This window comes from Macrobrachium nipponense, chromosome 39, assembly GCF_015104395.2.
Source record: "Macrobrachium nipponense isolate FS-2020 chromosome 39, ASM1510439v2, whole genome shotgun sequence".
In the NCBI taxonomy this organism is placed as follows: Eukaryota; Metazoa; Arthropoda; class Malacostraca; order Decapoda; family Palaemonidae; genus Macrobrachium; species Macrobrachium nipponense.
Genome location: NC_061099.1, coordinates 6740434 through 6765685, shown reverse-complemented (window position 1 = coordinate 6765685; position 25252 = coordinate 6740434). Strand labels below are relative to the sequence as shown.

Below are 25252 nucleotides of genomic sequence, written 5' to 3'. Positions count from 1 at the left end.
GAGAGTAAATTGAGCGGAAGATCAATTATGATATCATGAAAGGGTTTGCAGACCTTGATTCTGCAAAGATTTTAACAGGTTGTTGCTACTATAGCTGGTTCAATTAAGGTAGATTTTTGGGTGAGCCCTATGCCTAGAAGACATTTGTTTGGCGGCCGCTGATTGGCTGGGAGCTGCCTAGCTCCCGGTACCAGCCAATCAGCGACCGCCAAACAAACGCTGTGTAAGCATAGGGTTCATCCAAGAATCTACCTTAAGTGAATTAGCTATACTACTGTTATCGCTGCGTAAGTTTCCCTAAGGGCTATCAGCTGGAACCTTCAAAGTTCAAGAGAAGATGAAACGCATCAGTAACCTAAAGCAATTCCCCCTGTGTTTTATTATTTACTTACATTTCTATTTAATTCTTTATCAGTTTGTTAACTAATTTTTTTTCCTTTTTAATCACTGATCCCTTCTTCCTGTATATACTATGACGCTCTGTCACTTCTTTCGAATGAACACCGTATTCTTTGGAAGCCTGAATTTCAAGTCAGTGGCCACTGTGGACTTGTCCCATAGGAATAAGGGTTTATTTCTCAGTAATAATAATAATAATCTCGTGAATTTTATAGCATGGTGGAGATTTCGCAGGTAAGTCTTGAAAAGAGAAAGTACTACTACAATAATAATAATAATAATAATAATAATAATAATAATAATAATAATAATAATCTTGTAGATTTTTATAGCCCGTTCTTCCAGAATACAGAAAATAATAATAATAATAATAATAATAATAATAATAATAATAATAATAATTATTAATTATATTATTATTATTATCATTATTATTATTATTATTATTATTATTATTACCATTATTATTATTATTATTATCATTATTATCATTATTGAGAAAAACTTTCTATCACGAAAGTATATATCATGTTCTAAGGGGTCCACAGTAATAAAAGAAAAATTTTATTAGTTCGCATATAATCTAAAAACACTTTACAAAGCTTTCGAACCCGTCCCTGGGTTCATCTTCAGTCCAAAATAACAACAATCTTACTATATTGAGCAAAATTTCTGTATGTCCGTCTGTCATTCAATCACGGCCAAACGGATGATCCGATGGGCATGAAACTTGGCAGGGTTATAGTGGGGTGGAGGTGAGAAGGAATTCCTTGAAACAGATCTGGTTCTGCCGTTGAAACGAGGATGGTTACGACCGTAGACTTAGTTACTTTACGCATTTTTATACATAATTTCTGTATTCATATGCTTGCTAGTAATAATAATCTTAATAATAATCTTGTAGATTTTTATAGCATGGGGAAGAATTAGGTTGGGAGGCTGGGTTACCCTCGAGGAGGTTAGATTATACATATGGGTTACTCTTCTAACCCAGAGACAGTAAGAAGATGAGTTAATTTCGTAAATCCCTTAAACGAAATGCATATACAAACACGATGGTTCTCCTTCCCTTCGGAGGGCGGCCACCCCTCAAAAGGGAATTCCCCGTAGGGGGATAGCGCAGCGTCCCTTAGGTCCGTAGCTGAAACCCCTGACATTCATTTTACTGTACTTCCATACATATTCTTCCTTCCATTTTCCTTTCCACCCTCTTCTAAGAATTGATTCCTAGTGCAGCTGCTCTGAGGTTTTCTTCCTGTAACACCTTTCAAACCTTCTAAATGTCAATTTCAGTGTCAGCGATATATGACCTCGTAGGTTCCAGCGCTTGGCCTTTGGCCTAAATTGTATAAAGTCCGACGGGAAGGACCAGTAAGCACAATATGAAAATTGATACTACGATAAAGAAAATGGATGACTATACGGTAGTGGTCGTAGTGATAGGAGAGAAAAGGAGGTTAGAAGATTAACAGTGATTGTGATAATAAAAAAAGTGATGAAAGAGAGAGAGAGAGAGAGAGAGAGAGAGAGAGAGAGAGAGAGAGAGAGAGAAGGAATACGAGGATTAACACTAGCAACGATCTCAGAAAACGATAATGATTCAGGTCAAGATATCAGTATAGAAAGCGAATAAATGATAAAATATAAAGAAATAGACAAACCATTGACACAATCTGATAAAAGAACAGATCTTTTATTTCCCTTTTTTTATTTTTTGGTCTCTTTTTATTCAATCATTTTTACGTCTAGTCTTTCTTAAATAATTAGTTCTGATTTCTCTCTCCAACCCCTCCCCCTGCAAGAAAAGGGGGTTTGGACCCTTCCCCCGCCCCACCCCCCAGGTAAACCAGCGTTACTTGATTAAACTAAGCCTCCTCTCCCCCTGCCCCCCGTCATGCCCCCCCCCCCTTCCTATTTATATTCTAAACATGAAGTGTGAGGTGATGGGAAAGTTATTGCATCTTTGCTATCTTTTTATTATTATTATGATTATTTTTTTGGGCTCTACATCAGTGGTTCTCAACCAAGGGTATTTGCGCCACGCCCCTCCCCCCCCCAAAGGGGTACGAAGCCGGTTCCCAAGGGGTGTGAGATGCCTATTAATAATTAAAGCAAAATATATTTTGATATACGCATGTTATTTTTTTCTGCAAGAAGTAATAATAATAATAATAATAACAATAATAATAATAATAATAACGCAGTAGACTGTGTTACTAGAAACAGCGCACAATATTCGTTCATTAACTCTATTATTGACAAATATTCGATCAATAAAAGGTGCCTACCCACCTTTACAAACCTGACGTCAGGGATCGAACCTGGGTGGTTTTGCTCGTAGGTTATATACCTGGTAGTTAGTCGAAGGTGTTGATTGGGTACCAGATTGGAGAAGATATCGGGCTTTTATATATATATATATATATATATATATATATATATATATATATATTCTTCTCTGTATAATCTTTATAATATTAACAAGCTTTCTTGAAAAATAGAGTTTTCCTTCAATAACTTCCACCAAGTCCATCTTAGAAAGGAAATCTTCGATCGATTAAGGCGGCCTTATACCAACACGTGCACTCCTTCCGTAAAAGGTACCTCATGAACACCCCCCTTCCCCAAAAAAAAAAAATGTATATGATGCAATAATTTTGCACGCTTCCAAAACGTCACTGAAGTCCTGATTTCTCTTCTGTCCGCTGGGCGCTGGTTCGAACTCACTAGAGGACGAAATTATTATCAACTGAAAAAGTCCCATTCGGTTAACATATATGAAAATATATTTATTTCGAGGTAGAGTGAGTTGGATATTAAAGGACATTTGTAGCTTAATACATGTATGCGGATTACGGTGATGTGATAAAAATTCATATATATATATATATATATATATATATATATATATATATATATATATATATATATGTATGTATATATTTCATTGTAATTTTTCATTTGATAACGGCCATTTTACACAATCCTTATACAAACAATCCATTATAAGTATTTGCGAATACCCTCACATACCAAGAACTGCTCTAGGGGTGTAGACTGAGGAGGCAGTAGCCTATCGTCATTCAGTCTAACCCAACCGGTGATACGAACCGGTTCCGTCGAACTGGCGATTGGTACTATCGACGGCGGTCGTTCTTACTGTGTGTTCGCTCGTGTAATCAAATTTCCATCGTGTTGGATGGTAGCGATATACGGAGCTTTCGTCTGCAAGAGTATTATTAACTAAGACTAAAAGCAAAGCCGTTATTATTAACTAAGACTAAAAGCAAAGACGGCTACGCCAAAAGTTTGGTAGGCAAACATGGGTGCTGCGCGGTTGATATACGGACCCCATTGAGCATTTGCATAAGCAGCGCCATACAGTCTGCAACATATATTACACATCGTACTATCTTGGTAATTATCACACCATTTTCGACAATACAAAAATCAAAGCAACAGTGAAGCAACGAAAATACTGAAGCAACATGAGCAGTGTCGTACAGCCTACATGTCTTGCACATCGTACTATCTTGGTAATTTATTAATACACCATTTTCGACAATTTGATAAGTAAAGCAACACTGAAGCAACGAAGTTACTGAAACAACATGAGCAGTGTCGTACAATCAGCAAACATATCTTGCACATCGTACTACCATTTTCAGCAATTTGAAAATCAAACCAACAGTGAAACAACGAGGACTAAAACAGCATTCAGCGACTCCGTCACATCATCTCAACCACTCGATTGTGAAAGTAGTAGTTTGGCCAAGTTCAGGAATTGCTCTAAGCTGATTTCAAAGTAAGTAATTGAGAAATATTTACAGAACAGTCTAAGCATTATGGGACACTGAAATCATTTTCTAGGTCAGTTCGGTAAATGTTGAAGAGTGACCAATATACTATAGAGCTATGTAACCTACACGGCTATGTATAGCTCCTCAAAACTAACATTTTGAACCCCTATAGCCTACCACTAGTCGCAAACCAAAATTTACTGCATATATTATATCACATGACTTTCATAGCCAATTATACTCCATTATCTAGAACACGTCATTAGGCCTGTACCGTGATTTGAATTGAATTTTTAGAATTTTAGATCAACGTTACTAGTTAGTCTTAAGTATGGCTACTGTAGAGGCAGCTTGTAATGGTCGATATTACGATCGTGGCTATTCATTGCAATATATATAAATATTCATACATATATTATATATAGTTATGTATATCTGAAGTATAGAAGGTCCATTAAAACACTCTGGTTTCAAGCTAAGAACTATAGTTCGGTGGACTGACTCCACCTTTGATAAGGGTGGGGGTCATTCCACCGAAATATAGTCCTTAACTTTAAACCAGAGTGTTTTAATGGGCGTCTATTATACTTGATTCGTATCGACGTATCCTGTTTTAACAGAAGAATTTGTTTTAATAATTATATATATTGTGCGTGTTCACTCTCGCAATCTAGACGAAAAATGAGTACTACTTACGTCTGTGCCATAGTTTTCTGGGCCAGTTGGAAGACCTGAATGCAATTTGGACGCCCTGGATCGCCCCGAGGCTTCTGCTGTCGACAACCTGAGATAAAGACGAGGTCAGTGGACGGTATTTCATTCATAATATATATATTGTTTATCATTTCTAGTGTCTACTCCGCTTTACTCATTTCACTTCTCAAATTTGTACTAGAGGAAGAATGAGTCGCGTGGTTTTTAATAACATCGTCAACGTATTTTATGTTTATGTTTTACGCAAAATTGTTTAGATAAATGCTGGAGCTACAGGTTTGATAAATAGCCTAGGCCTATAACAGCTTTTTTTTTGTGGCCACCATCATCATAGTTACCTTTACAGTTACAGGAAAGCATAGGCCTATAATCGTTTTTTTTATGACCACCATCATAGTTTCTTTTACAAGTACAGAAAAGCCTAGGGCTATAATCGTTTTTGTCACCACCATCACTATAGTTACTTAAGTAAGAACAATCAATAATGTTTATAATATGTTGATAATATATTCCTCCTCCTTCGTATCAAGCAATCACTCAATCAGTCATTTCCTGCGGCACCCACGGGGATGCGCTATGAACTCACGCCACCACATTCTGTCTTGGGCTAACTCCCCAAGATCTCCCCAATACTCGTCTCCTGCCTCCCTCCTCATTGTCCTCAGCCACATCTCCGTTGGCCTGCCTCTACCTCTTTTACCAAGGGCTAGGGCCTAGGCCAAGCCAAGGGCAACCCACTCCGGAGTATCTCGTACTATTTATTCCCTGTCTACACACGGCCTAGCCACTTCCAGCGTGAGAATTTATACTCCGCCAACGGCTGCAACCCCGTTACTTCTCTTTAATTGTTCTTACCAGCAATTTAAAATCACCGCCACCGGTATCATTTTTACTGTGACAAGTACAATGTCTTTTGTTTGTTAATGTTATATTTCCTTGCACACACCAGCAAACTTTAATTATACAGTCGTATAGAACAGCTTCCCAAAAACAAACACCAAACCTGTCATATTCATTTTTCCCTTTGCATTGTCCGATGGACAGACAAGTCGTCTAGACCAAAACAGCGTCTGAACGAATTACTTATCATAAAATTATGACGGGAAATTCTGAGGCGTCTATTGTCAAGTCAACAATGGCAGCTCGTAAAATCCTTTTGTCTTTTGGGTTAAATTATTCTGCTGCGTAATTGGCGGAGGGGGTCTAGTTTTTTTTTCCAGAAATATGTTTTTAATTGGGTTTTATTGCCCAAGACTGTTTTTCTTTCTTTCTTTCTTTCTTTCTTTCTTTTAGCGCGTCTGCCGAATAGATTATTCCGATGTGGTTTTTTTTTTTTTTTTTTTTTTTTTTTGCCATCGTCAGAAATCTGTTTTAACTGGGTTTATGACCAAGGATTTTATTTTTCATGTCTTCGGAATAAATCCGCTGTGATTGTTGTAGCCTATATTGTTGTTATTTTCTCTTATTTATTTATTTATTTATTTATTATTTTATTTTTGCCATTGTCAGAAACCTCTGTTTTAAACTAACTGGGCTTATTGCCCAAGAGTGTTTATATATATATATATATATATATATATATATAATATATATATATATATATATATATATTATATATATTATAATTTTTTTTTTAGCGTGTCTTCAGGATAAATTATTCCTCTGTGTAATTGTTGGGGGGGGGGGGGGCGATTCTTTTTATTATCATCGTAATTATTTTTTCTTTATTTCAGCCATTGTCAGAAACCTCTGTTATTTGACTGAGTTTATTGCCAAAGCTGGTTTTGTTTACTTGTATTTTTTTTTATTTTTACGGCTTCAATTTTTTGTTTATTACTGAAAGTAACCGCGCTGATTTTGGGGGGATGGGGGCGCCAGTGACATTTTTTATTTGTTTATTTGTTTATTTATTTATATATTTTTATGCTTTGATTACCTTGATTTAGATGTTTATGAAAAAGCCTTTTGAATCATATTTGTTATTTAGTAATAGCTTCCTACAGTTGTAGTGATTTGTATACCACTGCTTTACTAATTATTACTGGAAACCTGTTCTAAATTACCTAATACGAACTAACTAACGCTTTTACCCAAACTATTATATTTATCATTTTGATCGCCCTCGAGGGATAGTGCCGTCAGTGCGCCTCGTGCGGTGCACTGTAGGCATTACTCAATTTTCTTTGCAGCGTGCCTTCGGCCCCAGGCTGCAACCCCCTTTGTTCCTTTTACTGTTCCTCCTTTCATATTCTCTTTCCTCCATCTTGCTATCCACCTTCTCCTAACAATGACTCCACAGTGTAGCATCGAGGTTTTCCTCCTATCAAACCTTTCAAACCTTTTACTGACAATTTCCTTTCCAGCGCTGAATGACCTCATAGGCTCCAGTGCTTGGCCTTTGACCTAAACTCTACATTGCGTCCGAGTACCATCAGTTAGAGGAGAGCAATACTTACTTTAACAACACAAAGAAAGAGGAGTACCACAGCCCAAACTCTGCGTCTCTTCATAATGGTCTGTCTCTGAAAAAAAAAATTTAATAAAAGAATCCATTATAGACTCCAGCACAGTTGCAAATTAAAATGGCCTTAACTCATCATGTCTGCATATAACTACTATAGTAAATTCACATCAACCATGCATTTGATGTCTAGGCCCGTTCCTTACGACGCTCCTGATTGGCTGTTGATAAGCCAATCACAGGGCTGGAAACTCTCAGTCTCTCTCGAGAGTTCACATAGTCAGGATGTAGTAGGTTCCACCTCTCCTGAGATATACTTTTGAAAGAAGTACCCCTCAGGAGAGGTGGAACATACATCCTCCCTATGTGACCTCTCTCGAGAGACTGAGGGTTTCCAGCCCTGTGATTGGCTTATCAACAGCCAATTAGGAGCGTCGTAAGGGACGGGCCTAGACATCAGATACGCGGTTGATGTGAATCTACTATAGATTTTTTTTTTTAATCAGAAGTGTATCTTTCTCGGAGGTGGGGAATTAACCTTAATTTTTTTTTTAAATGTGAATAGACATACGAATTAAACACACTGGTCTTGGCTTGTTTCGTGTCGACTCAGCTGTTTTGGGCGGTCTTAATTAAACGCAGCCAACTGATGCTAAGTCTCTCACTAAGTGAGAGGAAGTGACCAATAAACTAGACTCAGTGGCGTGGTCGGTATGGTGTTGGCGTGCCACCTCGGTGGCCGCGAGTTCGATTCTCGGTCATTCCACTGAGGAGTGAGAGATGTGTATTTCTGGTGATAGATGTTCACTCTCGAAGTGGTTCGGAAATCACTTAAAGCCGTTGGTCCCGTTGCTGAATAACCATTGGTTCCATGCAACGTAAAAACATCATACAAATAAGCAAACTCATGGAGGCACAATTCCATTCAACCTCTAGTTCCTCAGTGGACGAGTGGTGCCGTACCCGCCTATCAATCTGGTAGGGCGAGTTCGCTCCCCGCTGATGCCAACGTAGAACTATAGGAATTTATTTCTGGTGATTAGAAATTCAATTCTAAATATAATGTGGTTCGGATCCCACAATAAGCTGTAGGTCCCGTTGCTCAGTGGTCTGGTTAAACTAAGGTATATATTTTCCATTCAAAATTCGTGCTAGTGTATATAATATATTATATATATATATATATATATATATATATATATGTGTGTGTGTGTGTGTGTATAAATATATTTTTTAGGTATATATTTCAACTTTGGTGCTCGTGTGTACATATACACACACATACCTCTATATATATATATATATATATATATATATATATATTATATATATATATATGTACACATTACAATCTTACATTGTTTTCGTTTGCTAAAGTATCTTTACAACTGTTTGCGGCAGTTTCGTAATTCCTTGACATTTGCGATGCCTTCACAATTAGAAATTCAAGCATGTGCCCTATATATGAAAATGATGGTTGCTCCTCCCCCATATTCGTGTGGGAATCCTCTGTGCTCCCTTGTGCTTCCTGTGCTTTGCTTTAACTAAACACTTAAACCTAATTTTAGTTCGTTTGTTATGATCACTTGTTTATGTGATACCCACTTCATTGTGAGGTTTCCTTTATTGTTATTATTATATTACCTATTAAATTAAGAATTCAAGTACGGAAAGAGAAAATGATGAAATATAAAGGAAATAATTATTTAGAGGAAAACAATTGTATAAATAAATGATTGTGTAAATAAATGATTGGACAGGCATCCGCTTGTCAACACGGCGACTTTTTGCTTTGGAGTAGAAATTAATAGAATTCGTTCTTAGTTGAGAGCAGCCCGACCGTCTCGTTTTCCTCCCCCACCCCCTTTTCTCCTCCTCCTCCTCCTCCCCCTCCCACCTCCCCCTTCTCCTACCAAATCTGGAAGTGACAGGGATATCTCTCGCTTTGAAATAAGCCGCCCCAAAGGGATTCCACGACCTGATTCTAAAGGCCTCCATTCTGAGGAGTCCTACAATAGTCCAGGAAGTGCCGTCCTCAAGTCCTCTTCCTCGGCGTTCCGAAGCCTCTTCAGATTAGGAAAACGTCCTGCGCTTCCCCCTCAGCCAACTCAACCATCCTGCGACTCACCCCGCAGGAATCTCCTGAAGGATGGTAATGCAATCCTTCATGAAAGGGACAATACAGCTATCGAGGAAGCCGATCTAGAGCTTCCTTCGGGGGGCGTCCTTCGCCATCTCTCTCTCTCTCTCTCTCTCTAACTACAATCCCGTAGGGTGGTAGTGCCGTCAGTGCACCTCGCGAGTGCACTGTAGGCATGCAACCCCATTTCATTTCTATTATTTACTGTACCTCCATCCATTTTATCTTTCCCCTATCTTGCTGTCCACCCTCTCATAACAATTGCCTCAGTGGCGTGGTCGGTATGGTGATGGCGTGCCACCTTGGTTAGCGCGAGTTCGATTTTTGGGCATTCCATTGAGGGGTTAGATATGTGAATTTCTGGTGATAGAAGTTCACTCTCGACGTGGTTCGGAAGTCACATAAAGCCGTTGGTCCCTTTGCTGAATAACCACTGGTTCCATGCAACGTAAAAACGCCAAACAAACAAACAAACACCCTCTCATAACGTTTGTTTCATAGTGCAACTGCTTTTGAGCAGCCGACAGACCTCATAAGTCCCAGTGCTTGGCCTTTGGCCAACACTGCACTCCATTCTCTCTCTACAGAGGGGTACAAGAGTTCACAAAAACACTAATCTCTCTTTCGCGGCACTGAAGTGTATCCTACGAAGCAGGTTGTTAGACACTAGACCAGCGGTTCTTGAACCTTTTCAATGTATGGCCCCCTTTCAAATCAGCAGTCGGTTCTAGCGCTCCCTGAATTGCTGAAGTAATAAAAAACTAAAATGCAATGTTGATATGATGTGTATTTATCTATAGATCAGAGCACTGCTGTAGAAATAATAATAATAATAATAGTAATAATAATAATAATAATAATAATAATAATAATAATATTAATTTTATTTTATTTCTCATATATATATATATATATATATATATAAAATATCTATATATATATATATATATATATATATATATACTATATTATATATATATATGTGTGTGTGTGTGTGTGTGTGGTGTGTGTGTACATAGGTATTTTTTTTTTTAAAAAATATAATCTAATTTTTTTTATTTTATTATAATTTTTTTATTATGTTTTATTTAATTTTGATTCATATATTTTTATTATTTATTAATTTTTCAGAAAATAAGGACGTATGTGAAAATACATTTTACTTTAATACTCATAATCATGTGGGACCCATTAGGCATCCCTGGTTAAGAACCGCTGCTATAGACACATGCTGTTGGCAATGCTATCAGTTCTGGCGACAAAAAAATGAGTTTGCAAACCATCTTTTATTATTCCTATTTACCATTTTATCATATTTGTGAAAAGCTTGCGGAAAGGAATTAGATATGATAGAAGACTCTAGAACATTTGCAATCTAAACTAGAAAAAGATGGTTCGCCCGGACTTTTCGTAGAAAGGGTACAGGAAATTATGTTTGGTTAACAACAACATTGGCCTCTCTCTCTCTCTCTCTCTCTCTCTCTCTCTCTCTCTCTCTCTCTCAAACTATTTTAAAATTGCCTGTGCTTCAGTTTAGTTTCAGTAGTTGAGCAATCTTCCCAACTCTCTCTCTCTCTCTCTCTCTCTCTCTCTCTCTCTCGTCTCTCTCTCTCTCTATATATATTTATATATAATATATATATATATCTGACCTAGTGCCTTTCTTAAGCGAGCTTAAAATTGAGGAGAGAGGGGTGGGAAGGGCGGGGGTGGCATTTACGCGAGGAAGAGAATGAAAATGGTGTCCCAAGCTTGAAAGCTGAGATAAGGGACACCATCCAAGCATCGAATTGCAGACAAAGATTGCGAGACCTTCGTTCCTTGAGGACCTCCCAGACTTCCACCGGGTGAGAAACGAATACGGTGCATCTGGTAAAGACATTGGCCCCCAATTCTTAATTTATGATGAGAATTATAATAATTCGTTTTTACGAGCACTGTGAGCGTATGGGTTAACTTGTTCTGAATATATTTCAGTTTTTTTTTTCATTGGCATTCTTATCCGTTGCTGATTTATGGGAAAGGCGAGGCTTTTTGATAATAATATTAAGCTTTTACGAGCATTGTGAGCTTATGGGTTAACTTGTCCTGAATATATTTCTAATTTTTTCATTAGTAATCTTATCCGTTGATGGTTTATGGGAAAGGCGAGGCTTCTAGAATTCTCTCTCTCTCTCTCTCTCTCTCTCTCTCCATCTGTCGTACTCCTCAAGATAGAAGACCAGGAAAAAACTTTAGTTTGTCTCGATATTAACCTGACTCATTTGAAAGACTTGGTTTAAGCATTAACCTCACTTTCCTTTGAAAAACCTGTTTTAAGTATTAACCTGACTTTCATTTGAAAAACCTGTTCTAAGTATTCATTCTAATTTTCATTTTAAAACCTGTCCCAAATATTAAACCTCACTTTCCTTTGAAAAACCTGTTTTAAGTATTCTGAACTTTCAGCCTTGAAACTTTTTTTCATTTGAAAAACCTGTTCCAAATAGTAACCTGACATTCATTAGAAAAACCTGTTTTTAGTATTAACCTGAGTTTCATTTGGAAAAACTTGTTCTAATTATTAACCTGACTTCCATTACCTATTTCGCACATTTCAAACTTAAAGGTAATCGAGAAATTAGCCCGGGTTGATACGTATGTAATCATTTATTTTTTAAATTTTTTCGAAATTAACACGAGATTTCGTCTGTTTGCTTCTAGTCCTAAACTTCGTATGTATTTTATTTTATTTTATTTTTTATTTATCTATTTGTTTTTCCCTTTTGATTCCAAAAATTCGTACTTCTTTTCTTTTTGCTAATAAAATTTGTATTATTATTATTTCTGAGCACCTACTTATGTTTCCTACTTATTTTCCCAAAAACCTTTTTCCCTCGCTTTTCGCCTTTGTTTCGCCCCCGCCCTCCTGATAAACGAACAAACAAACAAACAAATTGTGCCGAAGGAATTGAATATCACGTGACCTCAATACACCCTTCATTTGCCTGGTGTCTCGTCCTGTGCGCAACCCCCACCCCCTCTCAACCTCTCTCTCCACATCCTCCTCCTCCTCCTCCTCCTACTCCTACTCCTACTCCTACTCCTCCGCCTCCTCCTCGTCCTCCTCCTCCTCCTTCAGGAGTAATAAAAGACGAACCACCTTCTCCCCTTCGGCAGACTCAGCGACATTCATCCCAGTTTCCCGCCAGAAATATCAGTTTCCGCATTGAAGGCGCGAATGTAAGGTTTCTGGCGCGGTATTGGAGGAACGAATCCTTTGCACTGCTCTCCGTGCATGAGCTTCGTCTTTGGTGTTCTGAAAAGACAATTATCGTGCCGGCTTTGTCTGTCCGCCCGAACTTGTCTCTGTCCGCCCTCTGATCTCAAAAACTACTGAAGCTGGAGGGCTGCAAATTGGTGTGTTGATCATCCAGCCTCCAATCATCAAATACACCAAATTGCAGCCCTTCTAGTCTCAGAAGTTTTTATTTTATTTAAGGCTAAAGTTAGCCATAATCGTGCGTCTGGCAGCGATATAAGACAGGCTACCACCGGGCCGTGGTTAAAGCTTCATGGGCCGCGGCTCATACAGCCGAGGTCTATAGAGACCTTGCATACAGCATTACATACCGAGACCACCGAAAGTTAGATCTGGTTTTGGCCTTCTCGTCTGTTATTATTATTATATTATTATTATTATTATTATTATTATTATTATTATTATTAAACAAACAAAAACTTCTTTCAGTTTTCTTCTGAAGATTGAAAAAGAAACCCACAAATTCAATTTGTAACTTGTTTACTTCTAAGTATTTACATTTAGTTTTACTCCACACTCGAGTACTTTCAGGCCCTTCTGTGGCCCATTCTCAAGAGATGTTGGGATGTTAGCCTGGGTCAAGGCCCAGCAGTCTTCTGGAACTTCTTCTCGTTGTGCTGTCATTTATGCGATGGCTGTTTCTGGTTTCTTGAGATGCCAATCCCCTCTTGTCGCTCTGATATCCTGAGCTGATGGTCAATGGGATTCACACTTGTGGTAAGGGTGTGGTCACCGTAAGTCTGTTGGGCAGGAAACCTAATCTACCAGGTCAGCAGGGTCAATCTTAGCTTCTTTTAATATCAAAGCTCGGCTTATGATCTTCTGAGGTAAAACCTTTGTTTCCTTCAATTACTTTGATCTCTCTGATAAGCGCACCTTCTACTACCCTCCTGTGACTAATTTTGTTGCTTTTGTATATAAGCTACTGTTTTTGAAATCCATCCTATGGTCAATTTTCCCAACAATGTCTAGCTATAGCACTCCCCTGAGAGTTAAGCTGTACTGCCCTTCTATGTTCTTGGACTCTAGTCCTTATTCCCCTACCTGATTCCCCCACATATCTGTCTCCACAATTATTGCAATTGATTATGTATACCCCCGCTACATCATCTGTATTACTGTCTTCTCCTTCCAATTTATTTTTACATACTTTGTTTTTTTAAGGTATTATCAAAGGTATATACAAATTTATATTGACTTTCTTTCATTTTTGACGTGATTTGTTTCATTTTAGGCATAAAAGGGAGGGCAACTATTTTCTTGTGTTTTCTTTATTCCATGTACTCTCTACATTCGCTCTGCTAAAATATTTTTCTAGCTTTGGTGAGTGCCCTTTTGTTTCTGAACCATTCCGGGTATGCTAATGCATCGAAGCTTTTATCGATGTAATTTATTTCTTGCTCTATCTTGCAAGGGTCACACGTTCTCATTGCCCTAAGAAATAAACCTGTTAGAACCCCTATTTTTATATCATGACTATGAAAAGAGAAGAAATGAATATATGAGTTTGTATGTGTGGGCTTCTATATGTGCTGAATTCATATCCTGTTTCTTTCTTTCTATGAGTATGTCTAAAAAGGGCAGTTTATTATTGTTACTTTTCTCTAAAGTGAACTGGATATTGTTATCAAACTTATTGAGCTCATCTAGAAAAGTTTCTATTTTATTTCCATCCCCTTGCAGATAGCAAAAATATCATCCACGTATCTCCACCATCCTTGCAGTTTTAAGTTAGGGACATTCACATTAGGAACTAGATTAGTTTCGAAATATTCCATATAGATGTTAGCGAGTATAGGTGATAATGAGGACCCCATAGCTACTCCATCTTTCTGTTTGTAAACATGTCCCTCAAACGTGAAATAAGTATCACTGACACACAATTTGATCAACTCAAGGAAGACGCCTATTTCGATGTTTGGATTGAAAATACCCTCATTATGTTTAGTCTGTAGGAATTCTAATACGTTTATCTAAGGGGACATTGGTGAATAATGCTACTACATCAAAACTAACCATGTGTCCCTTTATATTCTTTTCTTAACTTTGTCTATGAAATCTACTGAATGTTTAATATGGGATTCTGAAAAATATACCTAAGTATATTCCTAGTTCTCCAGCTAACCACACAGCTAAGTTTTTGTTAGGAGATTTCCCTACTAGAAACAATAGGGCGTAGAGGGCAGCCCTCCTTGTGTATTTTGGGGCTGCCATATATATGCAAGCTCAGGTAATTTATATATATATATATGGCAGCCCCACCCAAAATACACAAGGAGGGCTCGCCCTCTACGCCCTATTGTTTCTAGTAGGAAATCTCCTAACAAAAACTTAGCTGTGTGGGTTAGCTGGAGAACTAGGAATATACTTAGGTATATTTTCAGAATCCCATATTAAACATTCAGTAGATTTCATAGACAAAGTTAAGAAAAAGAATATAAAGGGACACATGGTTAGTTTGATGTAGTAGCATTATTCACCAATGTCCCTTAGATAAAGTATTAGAATTCCTACAGACTAAACATAATTGAGGGTATTTTCAATCCAAACATCGAAATAGGCGTCTTCCTTGAGTTGATCTTGTGTGTCAGTGATACTTATTTCACGTTTGAGGGACATGTTTACAAACAGAAATATGGAGTAGCTATGGGGTCCTCATTATCACCTATACTCGCTAACATCTATATGGAATATTTCGAAACTAATCTAGTTCCTAATGTGAATGTCCCTAACTTAAAACTGCAAGGATGGTGGAGATACGTGGATGATATTTTTGCTATTCTGCAAGGGGATGGAAATAAAAATAGAAACTTTTCTAGATGAGCTCAATAAGTTTGATAACAATATCCAGTCACTTTAGAGAAAAGTAACAATAATAAACTGCCCTTTTTAGACATACTCATAGAAAGAAAAGAAACAGGATATGAACTTCAGCACATATGAAAGCCCACACATACAAACTCTATATTCATTCTCTCTTTTCATAGTCATTGATATAAAAATAGGGGTTCTAACAGGTTTATTTCTTAGGGCAATGAGAACGTGTGACCCTTGCAAGATAGAGCAAGAAATAAATACATCGATAAAAGCTTCGATGCATTAGCATACCCGGAATGGTTCAGAAAAAGGGCACTCACCAAAGCTAGAAAAATATTTACAGAGCGAATGTAGAGAGTACATGGAATAAAGAAAACAAGAAAATAGTTGCCCTCCCTTTTATGCCTAAAATGAAACAAATCACGTCAAAAATGAAAGAAAGTCAATATAAATTTGTATATACCTTTGATAATACCTTAAAAAACAAAAGTATGTAAAAATAAATTGGAAGGAGAAGACAGTAATACAGATGATGTAGCGGGGGTATACATAATCAATTGCAATAATTGTGGAGACAGATATGTGGGGGAATCAGGTAGGGGAATAAGGACTAGAGTCCAAGAACATAGAAGGGCAGTACAGCTTAACTCTCAGGGGAGTGCTATAGCTAGACATTGTTGGGAAAATGACCATAGGATGGATTTCAAAAACAGTAGGCTTATATACAAAAGCAACAAAATTAGTCACAGGAGGGTAGTAGAAGGTGCACTTATCAGAGAGATGAAAGTAATTGAAGGAAACAAGGGTTTTACCTCAGAAGATCCCATAAGCCGAGCTTTGATATTAAAAGAAGCTAAGATTGACCCTGCTGACCTGGAGATTAGGTTTCCTGCCAACAGACTTACGGTGACCACACCCTTACCACAAGTGTGAATCCCATTGACCATCAGCTCAGGATATCAGAGCGACAAGAGGGGATTGGCAACTCTCAAGAAAACCAGAACAGCCATCGCATAAATGACAGCACAACGAGAAGAAGTTCCAGAGACTGCTGGGCCTTGACCCAGGCTAACATCCCAACATCTCTTGAGAATGGGCCACAGAAGGGCCTGAAAGTACTCGAGTGTGGAGTAAAACTAAATGTAAATACTTAGAAGTAAACAAGTTACAAATTGAATTTGTGGGTTTCTTTTTCAATTATTATTATTATTATTATTATTATTGAGGGCAAAATAAGATATTTTATCTCGTCCATAAAAGATCGAAATGTTCGGAATACACCTTAGACCCAGAAGGTTTATGAGCGCTGTTTTTTCATCGAAGTCCGTGGCAATGAAACCGGACGAAGAATCTATTTTTTTTTTAATTTTAGTCTAGTGACCCCTCTAGTTACATTCTCTCTTGAGAGGATTTTAAATTTATATCTCTTATTTCATATATATGTAGATTAAATACACAAGGAGAAGCTCTTATTTTATTATCATTATTATTTTTATTAAGTTAATATAGTCTGGGTTTTGTATTTATTTCTTATTTACCAGTTATTACCCTTTCAGTTACAGAAATGTCGAGCGAAATCCTGGAAAGCTACAGAATGTAAAGTGAAGACTTATTTTGCTCTCTATCACATGTAATATTCAACTAAACAAAGAACATTTTAATTCCAGCCGTCAAGAATTGGACGCATGCACGTAAAATAAATGCGTGGCCTTGCTATCTGTATGATGAAACAGGACTTGGACCAAAGGAGATAAACTAGGGCTATAAATAATAAATGTTTATAATGTAAAGAATGTGTTTTATGACAACGTAAATCATGAGCAACATTTGCTTTCCAAGGTTAACTACAACAGACGCATCGCGCAGAGGTTCCATGGATTGGAAATTCCAATAATCCGACTGTCCTCAATTAAGTACAAGAATGCCTGGTGATGCTTGCGACATATGTCCGCCCCCTTTGAGTTAATCATTCCTAATGAACTACATTTATTAAACCCTTCCCCTTCCCACCCATCCCCCATCCCCACCAGCCAAACTTCGCCTTCCGGTACGAACAATACACAAGTAATTAAGTTAATGAGACAAAGAAAAAGGGGGAAGGGGGAATTTGGTTGCCGTTTTCCTGCGTCGATAAACAAGGATCGCGGGAAAGGGCGGGAAAACTGGGTCAGAGACGCCGTAAAGGAGATATAAGGGAATTCAATAAGAGGGAATGAGGGAAGAGAGAGACTTCCCATGCACACGAGGTGGTGGTAGTAGTGGCCATGGTGTCTAGACCTTGGTGGTGGTGTTCCTGGTGATGTTTCTCCCTCGAGGGAGGGTGGGAATTAGCCTAGTTTTGGAATCTCTCTCTCTGTCTCTATCTGTCTGTCTCTCTCTCGCCTGTTCATGTAATTATAGCAGATCATTTCAACGTCCACAGTAACCTTATATAACGTCTCTCATTGAAAGCCTTAGAATCTAATCCAAAACGGATAAAAATGAAGAAGCCTTTTGTAACGAGGCGTGATCCGACCTCCAGCTTAGTCGGAACGTGTGCAAGATATTCCCCTTGCACATAAGTTGTAAACAATATATTCCTAACCTAACGTAAATTAAAACGTGCTAAAATCTATGGTCAAATAGTGCGTTGTTTCACTAACGAAAATTAAAGTAAATATGTTATATTTTAATAGAAATAATTTTTCTGTACTGTTTAACGTGTGCATTATTTATAATTTACATTTTCATTCTAATAAATATATCATAAATATCCTATCCTAAGATTCCTGTATCTTTACCTCATTCGCAAAACATCCTTTTCAGAACTTTTTAGGCTCTTCAATAGACCTTTCCCACACCCCCAACAAGAACAGCAACAGCAACAACAACAACAAAATAGTTTGTAGGCTTACTCCCCAAGTAAGTGAAAATTGGTCTTCAGACTGGACTGAAGTTAGTACCTGACTAGACCAGTGATCCAAGGGCTAACCTCAGTCTACTAAATCTGACGTCTTGGCCAGTCCCTTTCAACACTCCTGATTGGCTGTTGATAAGCCAATCTCAGTCTCTTGAGAGAGTTCACATAGGAAGGATATATGTTCCACTTTTCCTGGGGGATACATCTTTCAAAAGTATCCCTCTGGACAGGTTGAATATACATCCTGCCTATGTGAACTCGCTCTGGATACTGAGCTTCCAGCGCTGTGACTGGCTTATCAACAGCCAATCAGGAGTGCCGTAAGGGACTGGCCTAGATATCGGATGCACGGTTGATGTGAATCTACTATAGTAGTCGTTTGATATAGTTTAAGTGTTTCGTTTTTCACGTAGCTACTCTGGCGCTGAACATCAACCCCCTTTTCTTCCAAAAACTTGATCTTGTTCCCATCAGGCTAGGCAGGAACTAGGGGCTTCAGGCTACTTGCTAATGCAATGTACACATTTAAACATACATGTGTACATAAAAACTATGCATGCACATATATACACTTACATAAAGCAGTAGCATTTGTCTTAATATTCACAAACCAATTTATGTGACCATCATGACAAACCTTCACGTATCAGCATGATGACACCAACGCCCTTCACGTATCTGCATCCATACAAGCACATACACACACATACACAAGCAGGAAATGCATTCGCACCATAATACTGACTGTCAGTCAGCCCGCCAGTGTAGTAGTAGGAGGAGGCACTCCCGCCATCCTTCTCGATGAACGCCAAAAGTCCTCGTAAAATTCCATTACCCCGAATTGATCCTTGGCGGCCATTCACGCTCCCATCTCCTTAACGTTTACCTCCCAAGAAGAAAAATGACTTCCCCTCACTTTTTCCTACCGCCTGAAGTGAGGAACTCCTCTCTTCTCACTTCTTCCTACTGCCTGAAGTGAGGAGGATCATACAAGAAGAAAGCAAATTAAAAAAAGAAAAAACTAAAGACTCTCCTATTCTGCAGGAGCTATGACACTGAAGAGAAAACGCCAAGAGACGATTATACAACGCGTGACCCGACCTCTAGCTTGCTCGGGACGCTTGCAAGATTAGGCTACATCCCAACTTTGAACGTAAGTTAAAGCGTGCTTAAATCTATGGTCAAATAGAGCCTTGTTTCACCAACGAAAATTAAAATAAATACTCTGTTTTATTAGAAATAATTTTTCTGCACTGTTTAACATGCACATTATTTATTTTTTACATTTTCATTTTAGTTGATAAATCACAAATATCCTATCCTAAAATTCCTGTATCTTTAACTCAACTCGAAACACCTTATTTTGAAAGCGTACAAGGGCCCGGCAGACAGGGAATCGTTCCTGTGGGGGTGCTGTAGCTACATAAAACCAAACAAAGTGAAAGTGAAGCCGCTCCCCTCCCCCATTCCCCTCGTCTTCTCGTTCATCCCCCTCCCCCCCTCCCCCCCCCCCCCCCGCCTCTTACTCCTCCTTATTTCTTGATCATCATTCATCACTTCTTCCCGCCATTCCCTTTTATCCTTGTAAGCCTCCTGACGATGCAGTTCGCTTTTCCGTAACGAGATGGCGCTGCTCTGAGAGCGGTGTCGTTCACTTCGTTAAATTTCCTTGTGTCTTTGATGGATGCGTTCTTTTGGGTGGAGAGATGGAGGTCGCCTTCACTCTGATCGTCCTCTCTACCGTCTCGTGTTTTAACAATGAATTTGTTTATTCATTAACAGTTTCCATTTTTATTTTTATTCTCTCATTCTTGTTTCGGTCACACCATTGTCTCCACGCAGATCCTTCTGAAATGTTACCTTATGTCGTCTTGTGTATTTCTACTGATATTTCATATTTTCGCTTACTCAGGGAATAAGCCAACAAAATACTTTGTTTTTGTTGCTGTTTGGGGCAGGAGGGGTTGGGGGCGTGGGTAGGAAAGGTCAATGGAAAAGCCAAAAAGCTAATTCCTTTCTCATCCAATTTTGGAATCCAGTGCTATTTTATTTCTCGTCCAATTTTGGAATGGGCAAAGCTCCTAATTCCTTTACCATCCAATTTTGGAATTGAAATTCAGTGCTTTGTTTCCCATCCAACTTTGGAATTGAAATTCAGTGCTTTATTTCCCATCCAATTTTCGAATGGGGAAATCCAGGGCTTTATTTCCCATTCAATTTTGGAATGGGGAAATCCAGTGTTTTATTCATTGCTCAGTTTTTTTTAGGATGGTTGACATTTCGGGGAATAAACCCAAGATATTTTATCGTCCAATTAACCCTCCTCTTCATAAAGTCAAGGAAATTACTGACATATATTATTTATATTTAATATATCTAGTCTGTGATTCCCTTTTCTATTTACTTCTCGTTTTCTATTTACTTCTCGTTTTCTGTTTACTTCCGGTTTTCTTTCGCGCTGACAAACGAGAAACGACGCCTGTAAAAGCCAACACATATTGTTCGGGGAAATTGTTTATGGAGAGAAACCGTCCACCACAAGGCCTTCCTAGAACTATTAAAAGAGCGTACTGCAATGGCTATTTGTTTTGTGTGATTAATTTCTCTTCTTTCGACCAGAAATTTCTATATGAAAGAAACTCCATTCGTTGCTAGGCGTCCCATTCTGCCAAAAGGTTCTTTTAGTCTTTTCCTCTTTATTTAGAAGTTGATCCGTTTATGGGCAATGCTTTTAATAGCCGTTCGATAAATGACAAGACTAAGCTAGTAGGGTTTTAGCATATGTGAAAGGTCACCAGTTTGATATTTTATACCGCTCAGTTTCAAGTCCCTATTGACCCATTGTAACCATAAATATTCCATTACGATGTTTGTAATATTCGTTCTCATGTTAACTATAAAAACGCTGAGATAAGGAACCTCCCCTAAAATGATATTCGTAAAATCGAAACCACCTAGTTGGCAACCTACCGAATCACCTAACTGGCAACTCAGCGGTTGCCGTGCAAACATGCGTAATGATAACATCAGAATAACGGACCATCGTCATTACCACGGTGCTGTCGATACCGAATTAATCATCTGATAATTATGGACGTTTTAGGTGACCAGTAATTACGAGAGTGGGAGCACTGCGTGTAGGCCGTATAATGGTCTTTATTTTACCCTTTTTAGGGGGTCGGGTCCTGTATATGTGCCTTCTACTGATGCTACGCCTCTCACAGGATGGGAGAGGTGGGGGGGGGGGGATTCAACACAGTGACTTTATCACTTGTGGATGCACTACCAAAAGGTTGATGAAATTCATGGTAAACCAAATATCACAGAATTGCCTAAATTATGATAATAGCTTTAAAAAGCCACAAAGAAAAAAAAAGTTATGTATATCTTAGTTTTACCATACCATGAGCTGATTAACAGCTCTCATAGGACTGGCCCGGAGGATCAGATTAACAGCCCTCCTAAGGCTGGCCCGAATCGAAGGATTAGATTTTGTTTTCACGTGGCTAGGAACCAATTGGTTACCTGGCAACGGGACCTACAGCATATTGTGGGATCCGAATCACAATATATCGAGAAATGAATTTCTGATCACCAAATAAATTCCTCTGGGTCCTCTCTTGTGGCCGCGGGAAGCGAACTCGGGCTACCGGATTAAGAGCCGAATACAGAACCCACTCGTCCAGTGAGGAACTAGGAAACTACAAGAAATACTTCTCGGCTCGGCCAACGCGGAATCAGAGAAATTTATTTCTGGTGATAGAAATAAATTTCTCGATATAATGTGGTTCGGATCCCACAATAAGTTGTAGGTCCCGTTGCTTGGTGACCAATTGGTCCCTAGCCACGTAAAAATATGTAATCCTTCGGGCCAGCCGTAGGAGAGCTGTTAATCAAGCCCTCAGTGGCGTTCTGGGCTAAACTAAGATATACTTAACTTAACTTAACCAGAAATACTCCAATTTCCTCTTTAGCAGACCAAAATGAAATCCTGTATTTCAGGAACGGCTGTGGTAGATCTCGATCAATTCTGTATTCATGTGAAGTTAAGAAATCCTAACGAGGAGAGTTCCTTCCTAGCGTTAATTTTATGACTTCTGAAAGGTACTTTGAAATTGCAAAATAAGTAGAAAACAGCTCCTCGCCAAGATATTCAACAGAGCCTAGACAGATGCGTTTCTTGCCTCATTTATTAGAAATGTCTGGGACACCTTCTTTTGGGCTTACCAACTTTTATACCATTTGTTTTCAAGCATTTTTACAGTTGAGTGAAAATGATGTAACACCGTCAGCTGTTGCGAACGTTATCGTTAAGTGCAGCTTGGCGTTTTTTTTTTTTTTTTTTTTTTTTTTTTAATGGGCCTTCTGCTATTATGACTGGCGTACCACTGGGTAGTGCTCCGTACCTCTGGTGTTTTTAATCTAAGCAAGTGACATGACTGTTGGTCGTGAAAATGCTGTAAGACAGAATGCAGATAAACCTGCCAAATAAAGTACAATTATCTTATCCCATAACTTTGCATATACATATAAGTTATTTTACTGATCATAAAAGATAAATAAAAGGGTTAAAATGACCCGAATTAAAGCCAGCCAGATAAACAGAAACAATAAAAAATATTATATCCTTTACTCTTAAAAAAGAAAAGAAAACTGTTGTTTAAAGTAAAACATTGGAAATATATATAAAAAGAATCATTTCCTTTACTCTTGAAATAAAAACAACTTTAAAGTAAACACTGGAAATATAAAAAAATTCTGGGTGTTAGACTAGAAAAATAGCTTTTCCAGTGAGATGTAATTCAATACTATTTATGGCAGCGGTGCCCTTTATAGCTTCATGGAAAATATTTGCTTAGTGTTCTAGTATTTTTTGCTGTGTGTAACGTTAGTTGTCACGGTAGGTTACATCCTATGGCGTCATTTCAAAGCTCGATTGTTTCAATACATTGCACTATGGTAGAATAAGCAAAAAATGGAAGGTAAAAATAATGAAATTCTTACAATAATGAAATGTCAAAATGAGGAATTGAAGTTAGCTCGATTGTTGCAATAAATTGCACTATGGTAGAATAAGCAAAAAATGGAAGGTAAAAATAAAATTCTGACAATAGTGAAATGTCAAAATGGAGAATTGAGGTTAGCCGATATAAAAAATATCTATAGTTTTCTATTAAAAAATATTCGCAAGAAATAAATTATACTATACAAAATTTTCAAAAGTGGCCTTCCAGTGTATTGTCATTTATGGCAGCCCCTGCAAAGAAAAGTATATTGTAATTGTCGACTGTAAGAGCTCAGTAATTGCAAATTTTTGAAATTAGCGGGCAGTACTCATTACTTATTTTCGTAGCGTATGACTTAGGGCATAGGATGATTTTCCCCTTTAGTACTTAGTTTTTTACTTACATTTAATAGCATCTTTGAGCAATTAATGTACATAATAATACCCTTAGGTACTTGACAAAAGCTCGGTGCAAAGGCAAGGGTATTACACTGACTATTTATTGTTCTTCCAACGCCACGTCTCGGCCATTTTATCAATCAGGCGCTAAAACAGATAAGACAGTGTACAGGTAATGTTCTCTCTTTAATTACATGCATATATATTTCTGTGTGTGTGTGTTTGTGTGTGCCCCGAGATAACCTGTGCATATTAATATAAGTACGAAGGGGTTGGGTTTTAGGAACCGCTACGAACAGGTTCGACTATTTACGAGTCACTGTTCACATCACACTTCCCACAACCAATATGAACAGCACGTGAAACGTAGACTCCCTCAGTATGAGACACATTACCATAACTGACTTCAACTGCGGCTAACATGATAATTTTCCGATGATCGACCTTTCCCCGGCTCTCTGCAGTCGACCCTGTTTCCTTCTGGTCGCGATCACCTGCACTCGACACCGTTCGACATAAGACTGACAAAAGCCAAAACAATGTCGAAGGTATTCATGGCCAGGGGATGTTGTGGGGGTTTGGGAAACACCTGTTTGATGTGTATCTAGAGGTCGCCATTGTCGCTCTGGTAAAGTTCGTAATAATGATGCCATGTGTACGAATGTTGACATGAATCTATACTTGTCACTCGAGTCAATGGATCGTGCCCCTAGCAGCGTCCCCTAAATCCCTAGCTGCACCCCTTTCAATCTTTTTACTGTACCTCTATTCATATTAACTATCTCCCGTCTTGCTTTCCACCTCTCCAAACAATTGTTTCATAGTGCAACTTCAAGGTTTTTCTCCTGTTACATCTTTGAAACTTCAATTATAAAAGGCCCATTAAAACAGTCTGTTTTAAAATTAGAGTGACAGAAGTTACATTCGCCAATATAACTTCCTCTGTCATTCACTACTTGATAAGGGTGGGAGTCAGTCCACCGAAATATAGTCCGTAGCTTTATACCAGAGTGTTTTAATGGGCTTTTTTATACTCGAGACGTATCCTGTTTTAACAGAAGAATTTATTTACTTTGAAACCTATCTAACGTTTCTCTTTCAGCGTTGGGTCACCTCGTAGGTCCCAGCGCTTAGACTTTGACCAAATATGTTTCTGTTTCATTCCATTTAGTGGCTCGTAGAATTTTGATCCGTTGTGGTGACCATGGTTCAAAATAATGGTTCATCAAGGCCGACCTGTAGAGTGAACCCTTTTCAAGTGACCTGCGATGGTTTATCTGGCTGTGATGTTCATTTGTTTCGAGATGATGATGATGA

The 25252-nt window shown here is 38.2% G+C and overlaps 1 protein-coding gene across 1 annotated transcript in view; it reads right to left on the bottom strand.

Annotated features, from left to right (window-relative positions):
- The window catches only part of LOC135210074 (uncharacterized), a 30337-nt gene extending 5879 nt beyond the window's left edge, over positions 1 to 24458 (bottom strand). Inside the window, exons 1-3 of the mRNA XM_064242872.1 lie at positions 24331 to 24458; positions 7370 to 7435; positions 4896 to 4983 (exon numbers count right to left, since the gene is read on the bottom strand). Coding sequence (XP_064098942.1) covers positions 4896 to 4983; positions 7370 to 7435; positions 24331 to 24333 — 157 coding nt within the window. The 5' untranslated portion in view covers positions 24334 to 24458. The remainder of the gene's footprint in view (positions 1 to 4895; positions 4984 to 7369; positions 7436 to 24330) is intronic.
- Positions 24459 to 25252: the final 794 nt, after the last annotated feature.